This window comes from Theropithecus gelada, chromosome 5 (assembly GCF_003255815.1).
Source record: "Theropithecus gelada isolate Dixy chromosome 5, Tgel_1.0, whole genome shotgun sequence".
Classification (NCBI taxonomy): Eukaryota; Metazoa; Chordata; class Mammalia; order Primates; family Cercopithecidae; genus Theropithecus; species Theropithecus gelada.
The window spans coordinates 166823037-166847187 of NC_037672.1; the positions used below are offsets into that span (position 1 = coordinate 166823037).

Consider the following 24151-nt stretch of genomic DNA (forward strand, 5'->3'; position numbering starts at 1 on the left):
TTTTAATTTTATTTTTTTGAGACGGAGTCTTGCTCTGTCGCCCAGGCTGGAGTTTAGTGGCGCAATCTTGGCTCACTGCAAGCTCCGCCTCCCGGGTTCACGTCATTTTCCTACCTCAGCCTCCCGAGTAGCTGGGACTACAGGCGTCCGCCACCTCACCCGGCTAATTTTTTTGTATTTTTAGTAGAGACGGAGTTTCACCGTGTTAGCTAGGATGGTCTCCATCTCCCGACCTCGTGATCCGCCCACCTCGGCCTCCCAGAGTGCTGGGATTACAGGCGTGAGCCACCGCGCCTGGCCAGGTTAATGTAATGTTAATGTCACTTAGAATTCTGTTGGGTGAGATATGGTAAAATGAGTATGTGACCTGGATAAGAATATACTATTACCAGACCACAAAGCAAGTCCAACTCTTTGCAAGTCAACACAGTTCTAAGACTAGCATAGAAGAAAACTAAGGTCCTGCAGCCTCGAAGGTTATGTATGTCTGTATTCCCCACCCCCTTTTTTTGTAAAGGCCAATACATTAATTTGTTCTGGGAACCAAGACCCCAAATATTTCCTCTCAGCCTCAGCCTGCCCTTCCATTAGTGAAAAATAAAGATTTCTGCACATTCCACTGCCATATACAGCTCTGAAAACTAAAGATGGTGCAAATTCTGTTTGGAGACTCCTCCCACATCAGCTTTGGACTCATGCTCAAGAAGAATCTCCATCCACACGGCACCTGTCCAGACAGGGACATCTCGAAAACGTTCTTGCTGCTGCATGTTACCATTTGCATCAGTCTATAAATACCTGGCCCTGCGACTCATTCTAGAAGGGTCCCGACTTCAGCTGCCAGAAAGTTATACGAACACCTACGGTGACTATCACAGATCTTCGGTGCTTTACACGTGAAGTGGGGATACACAGTGCAGTCCCCATGTATTTTAAACTGTCACTGAGTGGGAATGTCAAGCTTATGCACTGAATGTTCATGAAGCTGCATCACTTCAGCACAAATAAAACCCAAAATGTCAGCAGTGGATGCCAACTCAGTTCTACATGCGATGATTTTGGAGGAAACAACAGAGGCAGCCATTTTGCTATGACCTTCTGAATAGAAAAGGAAAGACTCTCACGCTCCTCCTGCACTTGGGCTCAGTCACACACTTCCTGTTCCTTGGGTAGACTGTAGCCACGCCCCCTCCCCCCGCCCCCGGAAATGCCCTTCTTCCATCCCCTCTCTCTCTGCTCCTGTTCTGGAAGGTGATGCACACCTGAGGCTTTAGACTAAAATGCTCACACAAGCTGCAGGACAAAGGCTGCTGCATCTCATGTCTCCTGGAGACTAGAAATTGCCAGGGACCTGTCACAGTCTTCACCAAGAAACTCCAGGCACAAGAGTTAAAGATGAAAATCTCCTAGAGGTGGATAACAGTGTTGTGGTGATAGTCTCTCCTTTGCAAAGACAAAAGCTAGCAGATGTTGTTTCTGAGCTGTACTGCAGTGCATGGGTTATGCCACACAACAAAGCTGACATTTGTAGAAGGGCAGTGATCTTTTTTTATCTTGTTCACTAATTCAGTCAACAAATATCATTGAGCAAACTATGTTCCAAGCTCCATGCTGGATGATGAGAACACAAAGATGAGTTAGACATGACCCCTGACTGCAATAAAAAAATCAAGTTCCAAAAGAAAAACAGACGCTGAGACACAACCACAGCATCATGTGGTAAGTATAATGGCATCTGGGAGGGACTAAAGGGGACAGAGAGCAAGGGCTTCCTAGAGGAGGCCACTGCTAACCCAGATCCACTGGCACAGGTAGGGAGAGGAATGGGAGTAAAAGAGAAAGAACTTTTGAGGTCACAGGGAGCACATGAGCACGAGAGGGAACACTGTGAGCCGCTGGAGCGGACCACTAGAAAACCGAGAAGGGCTCAGATGGAGGAAGGCAGGGCCGGATTACAGGAGGGGCCCCAAATGTGCAAGAGCTTTATATCTATCCTGCAGGAGAAAGGGAGCCCCGCCTGCTTCCCAACCTCATTTACATGACTTTTCCCCTGACAGGTTTGCCTTACTGTATTTCTTAAGAGGGGCCACAGGACCTTCCCACATGCTCCCTTTCACCTGCAAGGCCTCCTTTCTCCCCACCCCAAGTCCCAGGCTCACACACTTACCCCAGTTAAGACCCCATCCTCAAGTCTTGCTCCATTTCCCAATAAGGCCTTGTCTGAACTCTGATTAAATCAATGGAGGAAACCTGAAAGTCCAGAAGCAGATGCAGCCAAGCATAGGAAGTTTAAAGATGAAGACGACTGCGTTTCAAATTGCGGGGTGGGGGTGGGGGTGGGGTGGAAGACTATTGGGATAGATGACTGTTCATTTGCAAGAAAATAAAGGCAAATTCCTACTTTATGTGATACATAAAAATAAATTCCAACTACTCTGAAGATCTAAATGTAAAATTAAAAGTATAAAATTGATAGAGGATATAAAATATTTTTATAACCTTGAAATAGGAAGTCCTTTTTAAAGCATTTCAAGCACCTCAGAAGCTGTAAAGGAAAACACCAGTGGATCAGATTTCCACTAAATTAATTTTTTTCCCTATGAAATATGCCATATTAAAGTTAAAAGCAAATGACGAACCGGGAGAAAATTCTAGAATGTTTGACAGACAAATGCTTAATGACTCTAAAACATAATGAACAGCTATAAATCAAGCAAGTCAAGACAAACCCAAAAGAAAAAACAGGAAAAAGCTATGAACAGATCATTGGCAAAAACAAGAAATGTGAATGGTGTCTCTGTGTAGAAAATCACGAATCTGTAAATTATGATTACATTTATAGCGATTACAGTCATTTTTAAAACAACTTTTTCATCTTTCAGGTTGCCAGAATATAGGGGAGTCGCTAATGACATTGCCGGCAGTGGAAAGTGACGGCTGCCTGGCTGGGTAGGTGTGAGGGGCAGGCCCGGTAGCTCATGGCCCTTCTATCACACACAACTCATCGCAGCCTGGATGGCTGACTCCTGCCTAGCTCAGCCTTCTTTCATTAATGCTTTTCCTTTTCCTTTTTTTTTTTTTTTTAATGTTGCTGAGAATGTAGGGTAAGGGACACTCCCATGCACTGCAGGTAGTCGTCAGGCTGTTAACACTGTTGGAAGGTTGATTTGATCACAACTTAAAATGAAAGTAGCCTATGACTCACTCTTAGACTTCTTGAAATTCTTCAAATCAGGCAAGCCTAGGTTGACTGGAAAAACAGTAATGATGTAAACAAACCAAGGTAATATAAAAGTATCTTTTCAAGAACAGTGTTTCTTCCCAGGGACACAGTTCAGAGCTTTCCTCCCCAGCTCACTTTCTCTGGGAGAAGCCATAACCATGGTCAGTTCCACACCAGGAAGGCAGCTGACCTGAGATACCCACGTGGTATGGCCCAATGTCTCCTCAACAGGACAGTGCCAGGTAGCCCATCTAGCAATGAGAGAACAGATCAACAGCATCCTATGGTTACAATTAAACCTGTAAACAGCAAGAGATTCTACAGTCCAGGGGTGACTGTGACTTAGTGTGAAACCAACATACAACAACATCAGAACTAATGCTCACACAAACAACTTCTGAGTAAATTATTGCTGTACAGCAAGAAGCAGCAATGAGCAATGCATTCTGAACTGAAGAATCACACGGGAAGTGAGAGCACAACCTCCACAGATCCCGTAATCATAGCTTTTCTCCAAACATCACTTCTACCAAAACCTTAAATCTTTCCAGGTTTACCTTAGGATCACTGAGCATTAAAAATTACATATTCAACTTGAGAAAGCTGACTGAAAAAAAAATTAACATTATACCCAAATGCTAAGCTCTTAAAATTTCCAATCACTTATTTGAAAAAAAAGGACCTATTTTTCCTCAGAGACATCTTTTTATGAATGCGTGTGTGTAAACAGTGATGGACGTATGGTTTGTCTATATTCCCAATGAGTGGTATAAACGGATTAAAACTGTATTAACGATCCTGTTTAGACACTTTGGCTCTTAAGCCTCACACACCCATGCTTTTCCAGGAGAAGAATTTAAATCTGCCAAAATAAGTATGTTAGTTTCTTGAAACCAACTTAAAAACATTCAGATAGTGAGAGTTCCAATAAATGTTTATGCAAACAATAAATGAAATACAACATTCACTCAAACAAGGATTGCGTAGAATCAGCACCCTTCAAAGAAGTACAAGATGTGTGCATATGTGTTTGTGTCTATAAATGTGGCACATATTTTGTGACATATAGGCTACTGAAGAGAAAGGATTCATGCCTTTTTACCAAACATAATTGAAAGCAAATTTAGCACTGCACGGCTGCACCTGTTACAAGGCTTCTGCAGAAGATGACAGCTCCTTGAAGCCACTGCAGCATCAGGTTATGAATCCCAGAAACTGCAAGTGCTCTTGTGCCTTCCCAGCCCCACCCACAACCCTCCCAAGAGACCTCTTCAGAGAGGACTGGGGCAGCTCTAACAAGCTATTTCTTACATCATGCGGAGCAAAGGTGGCCTGGGATAATACAGGCTTAGCTAAGCTTTCACTCAGGAAGGTGGGGATGGAAGGATTTTGCTGTTCAGAATCTGTAGTTCTGTTCTACTTCAAGGTATTAATATCTGAAAAGAACCTACTGTCTTTTTATTTCCTGGAAAAGAAAACATCTGTTCCTCTAGCTAATTTGATCTGGTAATCTTAATATTTAAAGTGCCAAGTATGTAATTCCATGTGGGTTCATAATAGTCTTTTCTAGAGAGTAGCTACAGGTGGTCCTCCAAAATCAGAGCACCCTACACTTAGTTCACATAAATCACTTCTGTTTTGGGAATCTTAGCTGTCACCGTATCTGAGATGGATCTGGAAGGGTCTTTTCACTGCTAAGACTAAAGCTATCTGGGCTCACATCCCAAGTGGAGCACAATTCACTGAAGAAACACACAAATGGTGGTCACCAGGTTGGCACTTGATATGGCTCAATTCAGAAAATTAACCTTAGTAATGTAAATTAAACTGCTTCTATGGGATCTACTTTGGAATGATTCTTTAGTTAGCCAAGGGGTTGCTCCTTTGGGTTAGGAGCAGAGTTTCTGAACTCGGGTACTATTGACATTTGGGGCTGGATAATTGTTTATTGTAGGGGTCTGTCTTGTGCAATGTAGGCTGTTTAGCAGCACCCCTGGCCTGTACCCACTTGAAGCCAGGAGCACAACCCGCCTGACCCCACTGGTTATGACAACCAAAAATGTCTCCAGACTTGGCCACATGTCCTCTGTGGAGAAAATAGGTCCCAGCTGAGAACCACAGGGTTAGGCAAATGCAAAGTTCATCTGGTGCATAATACTTTGTAATTTCCACATACACTGCTTTCTTCTGAGGTAGCAGCACATTAGATATCAAAGGCCCTTTGTACGCAGAAGTGATGCACCAGAAAAGGAGGCTTCTGATGAGAATCCCAAACTCACTGTCATAGCAGTCAGGACATTATTTTGAAATTTCAAATAACATTTAAGGGATATGAATTTGTTTTGCATTTACTGAGTTTTGAAAAGGTTGAGAAATTGAGAGAATATTAAATTACCCAGAAAACTCTTTCCTTTCTTTACAAAACACACTATATTAAGAAACAGGGATTTGAGCAACTGAAATATTATTGTGAGGATATAGTACAATATTAACAATAATAATAGCAGTGCCACTTACTGAGAGCTTGCTATGTTCCAGGTACCTCTGCTAAGCATTTAAGACTCACAATCCCACTTTTAGTAAAAAAGGATTATCTCTGTTTCACAGACAAGAAAACCATGGTTCAGAAAAGTCAAAGAACTTCCTTAAAGACTATATAGTGTGATTCTTCTGAATTTCCAATCATATATTAATAATTACATATTTTCCAATAATATATAAATAATATGTTCACAAATCATAAATTGTGTTTGGTACCATTTGATGTTGTGTTTTTGAGATAGGATCTTGCTATTGCCCAGGCTGGAAAGCGGTGTTGTGATCAAGGCTCACTGCAGCCTCAAACTCCCAAGCTCATGCAATCCTCCCATCTCAGCCTTCCCAGTAGCAGGAACTACAGATGTGTGCCACCAAGCCCTGCTAACTTTTTTTTTTCCATAGAGACAGGGTCTCACTATGTTGCCCAGGCTGATCTTGAATTCCTGGGCTCAAGTGACCCTCCCATCTTGGCCTCTCAAAGTGCTGGGCTTACAGCCATGAGCCACTGCACCTGGCCTTGATGAGTGTTTTAAATCTCAAATATTTAATATACTAAACAAGAATTCAGTATAACAGGTTAATATAGGACTTTACACTGATCTTAGAGGTAAAGGATAATTTAAATTTAATGCCGTGGACACTGACCTCTTGATATATAAATATTAAGTAGGAAAGTGGTAACTACAGTCTTAACACTGGCTGACACAGCTTGTCATGGTCCCTTGCAGAATTAGTTAAAAGGCATATTACAATCTATTCAAAGAAACCTGCAAAAGTAGAGGGATAAATACAATAGAGCAATGTAAACTAGAGGCAAAATTTATAATAATGAATTCCGTAGCACTATAGTAGCAGTTGTGACAATTGTGGACTCAGTGCTTAATTGTTTTTGGCAACCAGACACTACAGGAGTACAGAAAACAAATCCACAAGAAAAGTAAAAAACCTAACTTAATGGAAGAATTTCAAACTTATACAAGGGCTGAAACCAGTTGATTTTCTTGAAACCCTTGTTACTTATCTTAGGTGCTAATATTAATGTAAATGGTTTAAAGTCACAGTAAGAAGCAATGGTGAAAATACACTGGATAATTAGTGCCTGAAATAGTTAGGACTTAATTCCTGGCTACTATGCATTTCTACTCACTTCTAGCAAAAAGAAAACTGAAAACAGTATATTTCGTGGCCATTTGTGGTTATTGCTTGTTGCATGTTGTCTGCTTTATGGTGGGTGGACTACCCCAAACAGGATCTTGCTGAACTACAAAAACAAAAGTCTTCCAGATAGAGATCACACATGAGCCTCTCCTGATCTGTGGAATTGAAGTGACAGCACCAGGCAAGCAAAGCAAACCAGCTGCTGCTCCTGCCAATGACAGGAAATAGCCCCATTCTCTCTGGGCCTGGAGGGGCCGGCAGGAATAACAGCTCTCTCAGCTTTTCAGCAGAAACAAGACATGAAATTGCTCCTTTCCAGTCTAATCACAAAGCGAATGGCAGTGTGCTCCCTGAGTGACTCACCGATGATTTTGAGCGCCTTTTTGTGCATGTGCATGCCACGTACACACACACGTTCCGGCACAAATCCTAACGCTGTCTGACCTTGCTCTTGGTAGTGGGGATGCCTTTTCCATCTAGGAATTCTTCTCACATTCATTCAGTCTGGGTGACAGGCTCTTCAACATTTTTCACCTATGGGAATCTAAAGGATGATGTGGTGGGTCACGGAGGGAAAATGAACACCCGCTGGCCACACTCTGGTTGTGTCATATCCTCTGGTTTCACCTGGTTTCTCATCTGTATACATGAGGATTAATAACACTTCACTGTCGGGCTTATTATAAGGATTAGAAATAATATATGTCACTTGGTGCAGGGACTTAGTAAATGGCAATTGTTAATGAAAACTATAATTTTGTTAGTTTGGTTCTAACAGTAGTCTTAGTGTATAGGGTTCTAGGATATTAGTATCATTTTTCTTTTTCCTTTTTTTTTTTTTTTTTTTGAGATGGAGTCTCACTCTATCACCAGGCTCGGGTGCAATGGTGTGATCTCGGCTCACCGCAACCTTGGCCTCCCAGGTGCAAGTGATTCTCCTGCCTCAGCCTCCTGAGTAGCTGGGATTACAGACATGTGCTGCCACACCCAGCTAACTTTTGTATTTTTAGCAGAGATGGGGTTTCACCATGTTGGCCAGGATGGTCTCAATCTCCTGACCTCGTGATCCACCCACCTCAGCCTCTGAAAGTGCTGGGATTACAGGCGTGAGCCACCGTGCCTGGCCCAGTATTTTTCATACTATATTCAGTCACCTCTTTGTTGAGTTATTAAACAAAAAAAAAAAAAAAGAAAAACAACACCGCTCCATTTAAACTTCTAGCCTATTGGCCTGAAAAATGGAAATCTATGTCCATGTTATAATATGGGCATTTCCCCCATCAAAAATGAAAAGTTAAAGACTATGGGTTTACCAATAGGCCATTCCAGCTCTCAGATTCTGATATTTTATGAGCAAGAATCTCTCGTTTCTGTTGTTTTCTGCGTATTGCCTGGTTGTTAGGTACACTGCTTTGTATATTATCCCATGTTGCTTATGCTCTGAAATTACCATCATGCATTGTAATTACAAAAGCTGAGCTGGAACATCAAGTGCTAGTATCACGAGTTCTTTTTAAAACTTGAAAGTTTTAAAGAGATTTAAAATAGCTAACTGATTTATCAGCAAGGCTGCTGGCTACAAACCAGAGTGCTGAATTCTGATTGAGCGGTTCTCTGCGCCAAAGGCTTTTTTGACTGGCAGCCACTAGCCTGGAGTCTACTGACAGGCTACTACTATAGTCCATCTTAGCACCCACAAACAAAAGAAAATGGAGCCAAATACAGCTACGAACTAGTTCAACGCCCTCAATATACAGGTGAAGGAGGCACGGTGCAGAGTCAGCTTGCCAATGCTGAGTCAGGAGTTCTAAGGACCTTTTCGCTAAGACACCACATATGTAACTCAGAAGCAGTAAGATACTACACTTTGGGATAATCCTCAAAATGTTGGAACTGAAATTCAGGCCCCAGCACTATGCTGTTCCCACAGTTCTTTTCCTCTCTAGGACTGAGGAGTTCAGTGCCCCAACCCAGCTCTTTAATACCCAGGGATAACCTTTGCTTCAGGGTCCATGTAAAAGGGAGATCCAGGTCTGGGGTCTTTGTTCCCTTTGATTCAGTTGCCCTGGGTTCCCTAGCGATGGCTCAGCCCTGCAGAAAGACCTGCTAAGGTACCTGGGCTGCAGTGTCTTTGTTACCACGGCTACTGCCCTCTGTTCACAAGTGTGACATCACTGCCTTCTGACTTGTCCTGGAGGAAGGGGCTGTAGGAACCAAAACCACTGTGGGCTAGGGGCTGTGCTCCCTCATCTTTCCACTGTCAGTAGTAAAGGTTCTGGTCATAGCCACTTTTTAAAATTGAGACAGAGTCTCACTCTGTCGCCCAGGCTGTAGTGCAGTGGCATGATCTCTGCTCACTGCAACCCCCGCCTCCTGGGTTCAAGAGATTATTCTGCCTCAGCTTCCTGAGTAGCTGGAATTACAGGTGCATGCCACCATGCCTGGCTAAGTTTTGTAATTTTAGTAGAGATGAGGTTTCACCATGTTGGCCAGGCTGGTCACAAATTCTGGATCTCAGGTGATCCGCCCGCCTCAGCCTCCCAAAGTGCTGGGATTACAGGCCTAGTCATAGCCACTTAATAATAGCAGGACTTTGGGCAAATTTCAGTAAAGGGGCATTTGAACTATAACATCTCCAAGGTGCCTTCTAATTTACCTTTGCTATGGTCCCACAATTCCTCTTGGTCGGTAAAAGTTCGACTCTCCTAGCTTAAACACGATTCATAATATATAATATTTTTGACTTAAAGGAAGAAGCTTTATAATGCTCTACAACCTTGACTGGCTAACCAAAAGCAATGTGAGTGACAGCACTACAGCAAACCCCACAATCCGGCCAGTTAGACAGCTAGCAGCCTTAACCATTTGGAACACAGCTGTGAACCAGAAGTAGGCAACTGCAAGAAAACTCCATTCACTTAGCTCCTAAGGAGATATACAGCATTAGCCTCTATTCTTTTTTCAGGGCAATTAAGATAACATGAGGGAAAGAGATCTAAAATGTAGGTTTTCCTGGAGCAGAAACTCTTCTGGGGATTGCTCATTGGTTAAAGAACTGTGGAACAGGAGGCCAATGTGAATGGAAGAAACTAATAAGCTGCTACTTCAGAACAATGGTCTTTTCACTCCCCCACCCCAACCCCTCTACTTCACACACAGTAAATGCCTAGGAAAGCAGATTAACTCCTTCTGGTCAATCTGACCAGGCTTGGGTTTTCAGACAATTACTTCTCGCATCTAAAACAAGAAATGCACTGATTCCCGAAGACCCAATCCTCTCTCTGGCTAGTCTTTCCCAGAGTGAGGTGATTCACACTTTTTGGTCACAAATGCATTTATTAAAAACCAAGCAGTCTCCTGTTGCCCCACATCCTTCCTTGTTATTGCATCCTCCCTCCCTCCCTCCCAGCCTCAGCCTAGAAACTGCAGCCAGGTCTCCAGGAATACAGAACGATCCCAGCCAGTGGCAGAGACTTGCACTGAGGTTTCTTTTCAGAAGTGTGGTCTTTAAATCTACAGCCAATGAATTAAATGAACATTTAATGATAAACAATGGCTATATTGTTAATTCCAGCCATCTCCATGAAAGAAAACAAAACTCCCTTAAAAATTGAATATATTACTTAGGAAAATCCATTTTACATTTGTCTCTATAATGTATTGGATGTATTATATTACAAAATTCCAAGAAGTCTTTTAAAAGACTTCTGTGTTTGTCCTTTGTCTTTGTGTCAATGAATGAAAAAAATGAATTAATTGCTTCTTTGAATCCTTAAGGATATATATTCGCTCTCCTGCCTTAGATAAAACAAGACAAGATGAGATCTTTAAATCATTTGCATGAGAAGAACTAACATCATGGGTGCTGGCTCCCAAACTCCTGTTTATATTTTATTATGACATTTGATACAACTTTAAAGCCTACCTCCTCCTCTCTCCTTCTCATCCTCTTCTTCTTTCAGCAGCTTGCCAATGGAATTATACCATTTGAACTGTGGGTCAGGGATGCCATAAACACTACAATTAATCAAGGCACTGTTCCCTTCCTTGACTATGATATGGTCAGTTCTGGCAATGATTACGGGCACAGAGCCCAAGACCACGTTAGTGCCATTTAAAGTGCTGTTAGTCACACTCTTAGCAGTGGCCAGAGTGGATACTAGGATTAAAAAGGGCACAGAAGGTAGAAAGCACACAGTCAGATGGCTCTTCAATCGATCCATCTTCTTTGCTTGCTCTGTAAGGCAATAGAGAGATGGTTTGCCAACCGAATCTTCTATCAGACAACACACTGTTCACAGCAGGTCATGGGACAAACCTGTCCTGGGTCCATAGAGTTGGTACTTGAGCAAGAACCTGTTTTTAAGGAAACAAAAATATATATACATAAACATTAGCATTCATCCATTAAAAATACTATAAAATGTTAGCAATGCAGCTAAAATACAAACATCTACATACTTTTTTTTTTTTGAGATGGAGTCTCGCTCTGTCACCCATGCTGGAGTGCGGTGGGGTGATCCTGACTCACTGAAACCTCCGTCTCCCAAGTTTAAGCAATCCTCCTGCCTCAGCCTCCCAAGTAGCTGGGATTACAGGTGCCCACCAACATGTCTGGCTAATTTTTGTATTTTTAGTAGAGATGGGGTTTCACCATATTGGCCAGGCTGGTCTCAAACTCCTGACCTCAGGTGATCCACCTACCTCGGCCTCTCAAAGTGCTGGGATTACAGGCGTCAGCCACTGCACCCAGTCAAACCTACGTACTTTTTAAACAAAATACAACCATAAGATGTTCTGGATGTGAATCATATTTCTCACAGAAATCATAATTTTGTTTTTTGCTATCAAAACACATAGCTTTTATAGAACAAATATATTTTGTATATTAAATTTATATTTTACTTCATAGAGCTCAAAAATGGATTCAGGCTGCTTTCATTTACCATTACAAGCTCTCTTTCCTCCACATTACCTGCCTTCATTGTGGAGGACCTAATTGTTCACCTGGGTGCTCCTTAACCTCTTCTCTCCCAATAAACGTGACTTCTAGTCTATGTCACTGGTCATGGCTTGGGCTCTGCCGGCATTTGGAAGGACTGCATCAGATCACTCTGGCATTCTCCTAACTCCCCATTACAGCTTCCAGAATGTTCCTTACTGTCTCATTCAACTTCCCATGCTCCTATGAGCTCCACCTCATCTAGCACTCTCTGCTCTGTGTTACTGTTACTTACGGGCTCCAGATCACTCATGTACGCCCTGGTTTCAATCTCACCTGCCTTCCACAGGCTGGGAAACATCACCAGACATTATGGTTGGCTGCACTTCTATATCCAAAGATCTAACCTTCACCTAGTCCTCTATCCTCCATTTCATTCTAATCCTACAGCCATGCCTTCTTCAAAGGCAGAAGTTGTTATTTCAATTCTGCTTACAGTAACACTGAAGGGGCACCTGGTGATGATAAATTAGCTTCAGATCATATTTTTTTTCAGTAGGAAAGAAAAGAGTTTTGTTTTGTCATAGATTTCCATACACCCCACTAAACTGGAGTGCTTTCCTGCCCTAGGAAGCCAACACATTACGCCACCAGCCGAAACCCTGTGGCCAAGGGAGATAGCACAGACTGCAGTGGCATGATAGACACCCTGCCATGACTTTGCAAATGTCTTTCTTTACTTGGCTAAACTTGTGGTTTCCTTTGTGGTTGGAAAGCTGACCTATTGAATACAGAACAGCTGTGAAGAGCATGGCCTCGGGTGAGAGAGAGACAAGGCCAGGATTCTGGACAGAACCACTTTCACTGGCTGTGTGTCTTGGGCAAGTACAAGACAATTATAAGGATTCACAATCAAATGTATATCAAACATGTATGTACTGTTGCCTTGATAAACAAGAATTATTAGCACATTGTATAAAGCATCCTTTATTGAAATTATGCTTCTCGAATCTGTTTTTAAGTTATGTCTTCTAAAAGCCAGACCTTGAGTTTTCTTTCCAACGTTATTATAAATTATAAATAATTATAAATGACTTTCAGCACTGGGTCCTTTGCAGGGGCTCAAGTCTGAGAATGCATGAGCTGCCCCCTTAGGTGTATTCTGTGGTGAGCATATTGAGGGCAAGAGCTGGGTCACTCATTATTGACTCCCTGGTGCCCAAGCCATAGCAGATGCCTGGCTAAACACCATGGGGGAGAATCAGAGACAAGACAGGTTGGGAGATGGGTTCTAATAAATATGGGTGGTAAATACAACTTTTTCCCCCAATTAAAGAGAATGCAACAAATGGAAAATCAAACTGAATTTTAAAGTGCGTATCTCAAGATACTCTGTTTTCAAACAGAGGCTCTCCATATTTGGCTTTCTACTTGCAAACACATTGTGCTAGCAGAGTAAAGAGAAGGGGACACTGCTGTGCTATTATATTTTAATAATGTCAGTAGGTGCTTTGGGCTACAAACACAGCAACTGTTCTGAAATGGAATCTAGTTCCCTTAGAGACCTTATGAGATACAGAAGCAGAGACTTTCATTTTATGCAGGAATTTCAGTTAGCAAAATAGTTTCTCTCTTCCTCATTTTTACTCTCATCCTCTCCCATCTGGAAGAGTTACTAAGGTACAGAAGACATAATGCATCATTTACAGGTTGTTTGTATAAAAGCGTTTTACTCTAAAATTCTGTGAAAATTGATTCAAAGTAAAGCACCAAATTAACACTAATGAATTAACAGTTTCAGTAAGAATTCACTCTCAATTTACTCTTTCACTTCAGATTTTTCAAAAGGTATTTATTATGTGCTGGGCACACTGCCAGGATTTAGGGGATGGGAAGTGCCACAAAGCTCAATAAACCACAGACCATGTCCACTCACAGTCTAGTAGGGGAAAGATGCACAGATAACTTCGATATGTTCTCTAGGTGCTATGGGCTTGGAGTTGGGTAGGAAGGAGGGGCACCGAATAGCTTGGGTGCCACCTAGAGATGATGTTTGTTGACCACTCATCCAGCATGCAGGCCCTCTTCTGCCTTTCCTTTCTGCAAGTCCCAGAGCTCACAGGGTAGAAACTTCTAGTCTTTCTCATCACCCCACGGCATGTGCACCTACCAAACTTGACACTGCTCCCTGGTGTATGATCTTGCACTTTTCTGTTTTGTGTTGAGGAAATTCCTTCTCGATTACAAGGAGAGCTCCTGGATAGCAAAAACTTACACATATAGTTCAGGAGGATTTCCATATTGCTAGGCACCCATAATCATGTTTATATACTTGCTGTATGAAGCCATGCTTATATGGAATCCAGTGGCAATTATTTAAGAACAAATTACAATGTGTTGCCTGAAGAACATAAGATATCACATGACTTTGGATGCTGGCAAAATATTCTGCAAATGTACTTTTTCAGCTTGTTTGATTAGGATCTTACAGACAGCACCACGAAAAGTTTGGCTGAGCCAGGCATAGTGGCTCACTCCTGTAATCCTAGCACTTTGGGAGGCTGAGGTGGGTGGATCACTAATATGGTGAAACCCCATCTCTACTAAAAATACAAAAATTAGCTGGGCGTGGTGGTGCACTCTTGTAGTCCCAGCTACCTGAGAGGTTGGGGCAGGAGAATCACTTGAACCTGGGAGGCGGAGGTTGCAGTGAGCCAACATGGCACCACTGCACTCCAGCCTGGGTGACAGAGCGAGATGCTGTTTCCAAAAAAAAAAAAAAAAAGTTTAGCTGATAACAATCTAACATTGTGAAAGACATTTGAGCCAGCAAAGAGTAAAATAACAATCTAACATTGTGAAAGGGATTTGAGCCAGCAAAGAGTAAACCCTAAGTACTATAATCCAGCAGCTTAAAATGCAGTCTTTCAAAATACAAGAACAAAGACCACAGATTTCCAAAGCAGGCTTAACAAAAGCTACAATGGACAAGTTGTTAAACCTCATAATATTTGGGAAAACTTTGATAGACTACTTTATTTTCTATATATAGAACAAAAGAGAAATATTTAGCAAATATCAAATGTTCTTTATTTTGACCCCTTCCCTACCTCCCAGTCATTGTATTTTAGCTAAAAATGTTTAATAAAATGCTTTGTTCAGTCCTACTTCTTCTTTCTCCACCTATAATCAATAAGACTGTTGCCCATGTATTTCTGGAGCTAGAAGGAAAAGGAACTCTTGTGTAAGGGGTGTTTTGTACTAAATGAATATTATTGTTTTTCCTTGGCAGAATCAATTTGGGTATTGCCCCATCTACTCTGATGAATAATTCGTAGAGTGATACAACTGGATTTTGTTGCAACACCTACTGAGAGTTACCCCTATTTTAATTTGCGTGGGAATGATGCCACAGGCACATAAGCTACCTTCTACATGAAAACACATTCTTCATAGGGTTACACTCATGAAGCATGGAGGGGAAAGCCCAATTTCATATGAATTGGAAAGTGGCAATAAAAGACTCATTAAGACATGAATGCTATCTTTTCAAAACTGGTAGTCAACTCAAGCCATTTCAGTTATGAATATGTTTCTGCCACTTCCTTTCCCATATATCATAATGAATTCAAAATATCCATGTCTTTTTTAAACAAAAATTAAAAATTTATAACTCCCAATGCAATCTTGTAAATGACGAGTTGATGGGTGCAGCAGACCAACATGGCACAAGTATACATATGTAACAAACCTGCACGTTATGCACATGTACTCTACAACTTAAAGTATAATAATAATAAATAAATTTAAAAAAAAATTAAAAATTTGTTTTTGCAATTAAAAAAATAATGAGAACAAAATTCTCATAGGCCCATTCTATCCCACCTAACATCTTTCAGGATCAGCATAGAGTCTCTTGAACAACATGGGTCTGAACCACTTAGTCCACTTATATGCAGGTTTTTTTCTTTAACAGAAGTTACAAGTTACACCAAGTGTGCCTGCCTCTCCTTCCACCTCTTCCACATCCACCACATATGAGACAGCAAAACCAGCCCCTCCTCCTCCTCTTCAGTCTACTCAACTCGAAGATGGCGAGGCTGAAGACATTTATGATGATCCACTTCCCTTAGTGAATGGCAAATATATTTTCTCCTTCTTAAGGTTTTCTTAATAACATTGTCTTTTCTCTAGCTTACTTTATTGTAGGAATACGGTATATAATACACATAGCATACAAAATATGTGTTAATGAGCTGTTCATTTCATCAGAAAGGCTTCTGGTCAATAACTGGCTATTAGTAGTTAAGTTCTGGGTCAAAAATTATACAGATTTCCAACTGCATGGGGAGTGGGTGGGTGCCCCAACCCATGTTGTTCAAGCATCAACTATACTGAATTTTAGGTAATCAGGGTGATCTCTGAATATAAACTATGGTGATACAGTTTGGCTGTGTCCCCACCCAAACCTCACCTTGAATTGTAATAATCCCCATGTGTCAAGGGCGGGGCCATGTGGAGATAATTAAATCATGGGGGTGGTTTCCCCCATATTTTCCTTGTGGTAGTAAGTCTCATGAGATCTAATGGTTTTATAAATGGGAGTTCCCCTGCACAAGCTCTTTTCTTGCCTGCCGCCATGTAAGACATGCTTTTGCTCCTCCTTTGCCTTCCACCATGATTGTGAGGCCTCCCCAGCCATGTGGAACTGTGAATCAATTCGACCTCTTTGCTTTATAAATTACCTAGTCTCAGGTATGTCTTTATTAGCAGCATGAAAACAGATACATACAGGAATCTAAAGTCAAGGGCCAAGAAATCTATGGAACAAGAATGTTCCTTTAGCCATTACTGCAGTCCAGAGTCAAATCATTTAAGTGATAAATCAGCTAAGTCTTATCTCAATGTCCAAATTCCTACTACAGAGATTCATATTGCCCTTTCTTGTCCATGTTCTAGAGTCTATTTCTGTACAGAGTTTCTCGAAGCCTCTAATCACACAAAGGTAATACCTAATTCAGATGGCAAATGTGATAATCACAGGAAAGTATGAAAGGGCATTGCTTTTAGGTTACTTTTAGAAGCATCTAAAGGGGATCAGTTCAATCCAAATCGATATGCATTACCTGAGAAATGACCCTGTGCTGGGCACACTGCCAGGGGTTGAGGCGCACAGAGGTGAGACTCAGGCCTTTCCCCTCTTGTCAGAATCCGGCAGGGGACAGAGGAACATACATGGACAATTACAAGACAGTGTGACAGCTACCCATCACAGGGTGTCAAAGATCCACTGGGGCACCAGACAAGAGATCAAAGTATTAGTATATAGTTTGGATGAGCCAGGAAGAATTTTCTGGAAGTGATTCTTTAAAGAAGTCCCCAAGTGGACCAAGGGAGAAGCTGACCCAAAAGAGGAATAGAATATTGAAAGAAACGGTGATTACAGAGAACCTGGGGAAATGTCTGTAATTAGGCATTGATGGCCAGGTAGTGTGTGCAAGAACAGATGAGGGGGAAGTAGGCTGGAAAGGCAGGCTGGTCCAGATAATGACCAGATAGTATGCAATGCCAAGGATGGGGGCACTCATAGGTTTTGAAAAGCAGAAGTGGCAGGGCTAGTTCTGTGTTTACAAAAATCAGCTTGATCCTCGTATGGCTGCAATGCAGAGCTGGCTAGGAGACTAGTATTATACAATATCCAGGAAGGAAATGAACAGGGGCCTGAACCAAAAGCAGCGGGGAAGGAAAGAAGTGGGCAGATGCAAAGAAGTACAGGAATTAGAATGTACAGAATGATTATTTGATAACAGGTTGAAGCAGTACAAGACCTCCTGACCAGCAGCACCTATGATTATACAGACAACTCTTAGGAAGGGAGTGTCTCATTTGCTAAAAACCAATGCCTGGCACTGTCAGTGGAATACACAAATTAAGAAATTCAAACAAACCACTCCCTTGGGCAGCACTCCGCTGCCACTCTTGGATGAGGGCCTGTCTGCTAGCAGCGACCTGGCAGAGTACATGGTCGCTCCCGCCTGGTTCCTCACTGCTCCTCCTAGCTTCACCATCTCCTCTCTCTGTACCCCTGGCTGATGGACGGTGTTGTGATGACAAGCCACAGTCATAACATTTAAATATAAAAACTCACAAATTAAGAGCTATACAGCAGCACACCATGAAAAGAATTAGAGCCTTTTTAAAGTAGTTGTCCCTCAGGAGGAAAATGAGACTCAGGAGAGGCCTCATGGCATTCTTGGTACCACATGCACTTATTAATTGTGTAGTGTTAGGAAAATTTCCAGCTACTTAATGGGTAGAACTAAATATACACCCAGACTTGCTGGATTGCTGTGAACAGCCACCAGATGAACTGTTAAAGCCCGTGGAACAACTGAGAGGGGCCACAACATTATTACTCCAACTACACTAACGTTCGGCCTCTACAGAATTTTATTTTATGCTGTTATTATTTTTTTTAATACACAGAAGGCACGTAGTTTTTCAAAAACTGATCTGTGTTAAATCACTGTTTTTCAAACCTAAAAACAAACTACAGGCCCAGAGATGCCATCTTCATAAAACTTTATTTTTAATGGAGCATAATATTAAGAAATCATTCTTGAATCTCCATACTTTGTTCACATGGTATGTTTTTCTGATTAAAAATAATACAAAATAAAGCTCTCAGAAATATACTGTTTAAATTGCCCAGGGTCATCAAATCATTATTTTAAAAAATCACTCTAATATGGAGATGACACACTGCTGATATCCTACTAAACATAAATGTTGGTTAAGCCTGATCATCAGAAGGGAGACATTCAAGGGACCTTTATTACAGTCTTTTAAAGAGAAAAAGAGAATCACAAACCCTTATAAAGGAGGAGGGAAAAATTACATTAAAGGTTGCTCTCTATAGATATATAATTATTAAGCAAGATAAAAACACGTCTACACATCTCTTCTCAGAACTAGAACATTAGACTTGGAAAAACTTGGGTATCTTTTCATAAAGCTTTTTCTTTATTCTAAAAAATGGAGGCCTAGTGAAGGTATGGTATTGCACATGGGCATGCAATTAATTTAGTGGCTTAGAACTAAAATAAAAAGACCATGATGGCTACTAATAATCCCAGATCAGGACTGGGATTGTTTTCTTAGTTCCATAAGGCAATTATTAAATTGTTCTAGCACTTGAAACGTGCAATGAAGGCTATTCTAATCACAGGTATATCATTTGGAAGAGTTTATTGATGTTTCAGCACATACTTAATGTCAAATTCTTATTCTTATTCATTCATTCACGTATTAAGATAGCGTCTCACTGTTACCCAGGCTGGAGTGCAGTGGCACCATCATAGTTCACTGCATTAATTGGGTCATCCTTAATTGATCAGAGAGACATTTCTCCAGAAATCTGATGATCCAAGGAATTAGTCAAATCTGGGAACTGAATAGAAATGGGACAGACACACTGGTGCATAGGGCCTTTATGCTGCCAGGCCAATCCCTAAAACGGATCACAATGCACATCAAAGGGTTACAATGCTGTATTCACATTTTTCTTTGATCTTTGACACCATCCTTATTAGAGTCTATGTTCAATCTAAGCTGGAACAGAAGCATCTCTAGCTGCTGTCTTTCTTTTCATTAGAATATTTTTCCAACACTTCCCTCCTTTAAAAAATTATGTCCTTTCAAAACATTCTTCCTACTCATTTGGAGAATGCATGTAGAGATTTGAATTTTCATTCCAGTCCAATGAATTTATGTCACCTGCTAATCTGTAGATGGCACTACTTCTGCCAGCTTTCAATTATTTTTATTTGATCTCAAGCCCATTTTCCAAGAAGTTCCTGATGTATTTAGTGTGAAGCTCCTATATTCAGAGTGAAACCAGGCAGGAGCTGATGGATGTCTGGAAGCCTGGACACATCAGTGAGTCAGAACTCTTCTTTGGCTAGAAAAATGGCTAGAGGATGCCATGTACCAGGGAGGTGCTTTATGGAGGTGCTGATCCCTGGCTGCCTGCCCACAAGTCCAGGCTGCCCACGCTCTGCCTGGATAGAGGAAGCAAACCCTGTCTTCTCTGCAGCCCACACAGCACACTGTCTATAAATCAGAGGGCAATCTTCTTAATATGCTTTCCTAATATGACTCAGGACCTGAAACAATTGTGAGTGTACATTTTCTTGCTAATTCTGGATCCTTTGATAATGAAAGTGCCTTTCTCAATTCCTACCTCTCCCACCTATTTGATTGTGCACACATGGCTTCCCAACTGGCCAAACAAAACCCCCTTTTCTGGAACTGGGAGGGTAATTTCACATACAATCTTACAAAGGGTGGTTAATTATTTTGTGGTGGGACAGCTCAGAATAAAGCTACTTAACTCATCACGAGCCTGAAAGATAGTATTAATAGTACCCAACCGAGACACAGAACAACTTCCAACAGAAACACATACAGTGTTCTTAGCGACAGCCAGTGTGAAGAATTCACTGCAGGTCTCCCTGCAGTTGTGGAGCTGAGATTATAATACAGCAAATGGATAGGATCAGGTGCCTGGGATGAGAGATGGGTTGGGCTCCGAGGTTAAGGTCAAGAACAGAAATTCTGGGGTGACGTGTGAAGAGCAGACCAGCTTAGAATTTTAGGATTAAGACCCACAAGCTGGGAGTGGCTTTTTTCATTTACAAGATGAATTTTTCATTTTTTCTCAATTTTTCATTTACGAGATGACCGCTGGGAGTCAGCTGATCTCTCTGAGCTGTAGACTCATCTCTTAGGTCCTTTCCAAATCTATCATAATATGATCATGACAACCAGGAGTAAGACTGCACTGGCAAAGGGAAGAAATGGTGAGGGGTAAAGAGAAAAGGGAAAGAACAAGGGAGTTCTTGGTGCACTGCTGAAAATTCCATTGCAGTAAATACAAATAGGGCAAAGCACTGTGATGGCCAAGCCATTTGTGACTTGGCAGATGGCCACAGACACAGCTTGTGCACCACGCAGCCCGTGAGAACTTGTCCTCCACAGGCAAGACAACTTCTTGTGTGTCGGTTACATTCTGGACAACAAAATGAGGGAATAAATGGATTCAAGCTCTCAAAGTATTAGGACACTCCATTCATACCCTCTCCAGATGTCCTCATCTCACTGCAGATGTGAATCAGCCCAGATTCCTCTAGGACTTCCTATATGGAGGATGGGCCAGTCCTCTTGGTCACAGCTGCAGGTTTCTCCCTCCAACTTCACTTCCAGAGCAGCCTGGAGTGAAGCCTGAGCCTCACTACTTTTACCTTGTTATCTGGACTAAGGGCAGGTGATGAACCGAGTGCCTCTGGCTGTGCCACAGACCCAACTTTTCCTCTTTAGACCAAGAACTGCTGGTTGTGTAAATCTGAGCTGTTCCACAAGGGGTCTGACCAAGGCCCGTGTCTTTGGGCCTTGAAACCTTCATTTCACTTGATAATTCAGAGAGGCCTTGTGTCTACTCTGGCAATTTGGGAATGTAATTTTTATCATCAACAAAATTCTCCCATTAAAAAAAGGGTTGGCATTCAAATACTTGTTGATGGTGCTCAGCAGCATGCATTCATTACTTTTATTATTTAATGATTAGTAACAATCTGTGCATGGGGAATGTCTCAAAATATAATGAAAATAAAACGCTAAAATTCTTAAATTATTACAACGTACATTTTCCCAGCAGTTCATCATTCAGTGTAAAAGCCAGAGGCAGCCTTGCTATGGCCTGACAGTAGGCCTCTGGCAGACTCACAGCCTCCATATCCAACCTCTCTACACTCGCTCACTCCCCACCAGCCTCCCTGGCCTCTGCTAATCCTGGAATGGGTAAACCCTGGAATCCTTGAACTTACTATTTCCACCATCTGAAATGAGTTCTGGGATACCTGGAACATTTCCTTTGGAACCCTTTAATCAGCGAGGCCCTTCCTGGTCACCTATATGAAACAATGCTCACCCCATCATGCTCTATCTACCTTGACCCTGGCCTTTGTCTTTAGAGCATTAACTACTACGTATTTACATACTGTGCCCCCATTAGGATGAGAGCTCCCAGAGGGCTGAGCTCCTATCATTGCTGCTGTTTACTGATGTATCCCCACTGTTGAGAAACACACTTTGCTCAAAACAAACACTTGAATATCTGCTGAGTGAATTTATTCTACTTATATGCCCTTTAAGTTAGACCTATTACTAACTTACTGCTCGCCTTTGGTAGAAATTCTATTCATTTCTTAGACAGTTTTAGAAAATGTCTATTCTTTAACCACAGAACTAAGTATAAACCAAGATTTCTTTAAGTGAGTCCTCAGAAATGCATCATTTGCTTACAGTGGAATTTGAGAGGCTGGTGATAAAGACAGGCCTGAGAACAGAGGCTCAGGGTAACACAGAAGAGGAGGCGGAGATGCCGGAAATGTATGCTCTTGTTATTGTTGAAGGGAAAAGCAATTGCCTACTTAATTTATATTTCAAAATGTCGAACTGTCCCTCACTCCTGTGTCTGTGGTTGTTCGATTAAGACCATTCAAATTCACAGCATAGGAACTGGATCACCTAGGGTTTCCTCTTTCATCAGGATAAAATTTCATCTATTTGAAAAGATGCACTCAATAACTGGAGAGGTAGTTAAATAGCATTTCCTCCTTCCTCTTTACCAGCCCATTATCACAAAGTGGAATTGCATCGTGAACACTTCCCTGAATCTCCCATGAAAAGTGTCATTATAGGCTCTTTCACTAAGAACTGGATCTCGGTGAAAAACAGAAGAGATCCTGTAATTCAAGCCCTACTGGATTTAATTCTTACTAAGAGTGCTATGATAACTTCCCTTACAATTCACTTAGCATTTATGGCTTACAAAACACCCCGACGGATGATATCTCATCGGAGCCTCAGCACCACCCTAAGGTCGGGACAGGCCTGTGATTCTGCTCACACAACAGTGTAAGAATCCAGGGCCAAGCCACCAACGCTACAGAAAAAGCCCCTTGCAGAGCCCACATCTTCTCTCAGTCCAGGGCTCCTGTTACCTGCACACGGTGGTCACTGAGTACATGCCAAAGCCTCGGCAACCCTCATAACAGTGTAACTAATTATTTTACAATTTTGTTCATAAAAGCAATCTTTTTCAGAATTTGATTCCATCTTAAAAATCTTCTTCCTGACTTTAGTGGTTAAGGTCAGTCTTCCACCTAAGTGTTTTTCAGTGTGACAACATGGCAAATTGTTGCAATTAAATAAAACCACCAGAAGAAAGTTGAAAATAGGGCTTTAGTGGTTTCCACTTTGCTTTTCTCTCAGCTTGGATGGAAAGAGGCCCTGTTAGGCTGAGCACTTTCCAGGTCATCTCAACGATCTCTCCACTGGGCAGTCAACTTTATCTAAGTGATAAACACAATTAGGAGCAAGTCATATCAATTAAATGAACTCAAAGTACTTATAAGGCCACTATTATCCATTTAGTACCAATTACTATGGGGATTAAAAACGGTTTAAGACCAGGCCTTTACCCCAAAGGTGCTTAGAATCTTGGTGACACCTGCATATAAAGCAATATGCAATCATGCGCTAAACTAGGTAAATGCCATAGAAATTCAGAGGAGGCCAAGCTGGGAAGATAACAGAATGTATAAAAGGAGACCAGACAGTTCTCCTAGCAAGAGTAATGGTTTAGTCTAGACAAATAAGGGTAGAAAGAAACACAGCATGCCAGTAATAGAAACCTAGGTGGCATTGGTTTTTGCAAGCATCATGCAGTGGATCTGCTGTGGAAGGCTGTCTGGAGAGCTCTGGGACAGCAGGGAGCTCCTTCAGAAATTCTATTCCAGAAGAAGGCCTCTGGGGCGTCTTAGGAGAAACGATAAAGAGGACTTTGGGACATTTGATCCACTACTTAGGCACAAGAACTAACACCCCAGTGAAAGGAGGAGAGGCGGCCACAACTTGGAGGTAGAGATGAGATGCCTTACAAAGGCAAGAAGAAATCAAAAGTCCACTGCAGGTCCTGGGTACAGAGGCACAGGGAGAAATGATCAGCCCCCATTAAGGCAAAGGATCGGTAATACTCAGATGTTTTCTGGAAATGAATTTCAAGTTCCGCAAAAGTGTTTTGAAATGGAGAAAAACAGGTTACCTTTGAGAAGTTCTAACTAGGGTAGGACTCAAAGACCAAGTAATCTAGGATTGTCCAAACCTTGAAGAAAAACAAAACAACAACAACAACAACAAAAAACCGCCTTCCCACCAACGTAGGGCTG

The 24151-nt window shown here is 41.7% G+C and overlaps 1 protein-coding gene across 6 annotated transcripts in view; it reads right to left on the bottom strand.

Moving 5' to 3' along the window:
* Window positions 1-24151, bottom strand: part of MFAP3L (microfibril associated protein 3 like) — a 41149-nt gene that overhangs the window by 8634 nt on the left and 8364 nt on the right. The window contains exons 2-3 of one of the 6 annotated variants that reach the window (XM_025386703.1): window positions 11866-11999; window positions 10845-11275 (exon numbers count right to left, since the gene is read on the bottom strand). The exons of 1 other annotated variant lie outside the window; for it this stretch is intronic. In XM_025386703.1, the coding sequence (XP_025242488.1) occupies window positions 10845-11142 (298 nt within the window). In that variant the 5' untranslated portion in view covers window positions 11143-11275; window positions 11866-11999. Of the gene's footprint in view, window positions 1-8915; window positions 9054-10844; window positions 11276-11865; window positions 12000-24151 lie in introns of those variants that run through there. 4 more of the 6 variants (XM_025386702.1, XM_025386708.1, XM_025386704.1 and 1 more) reach the window with 4 other exon arrangements.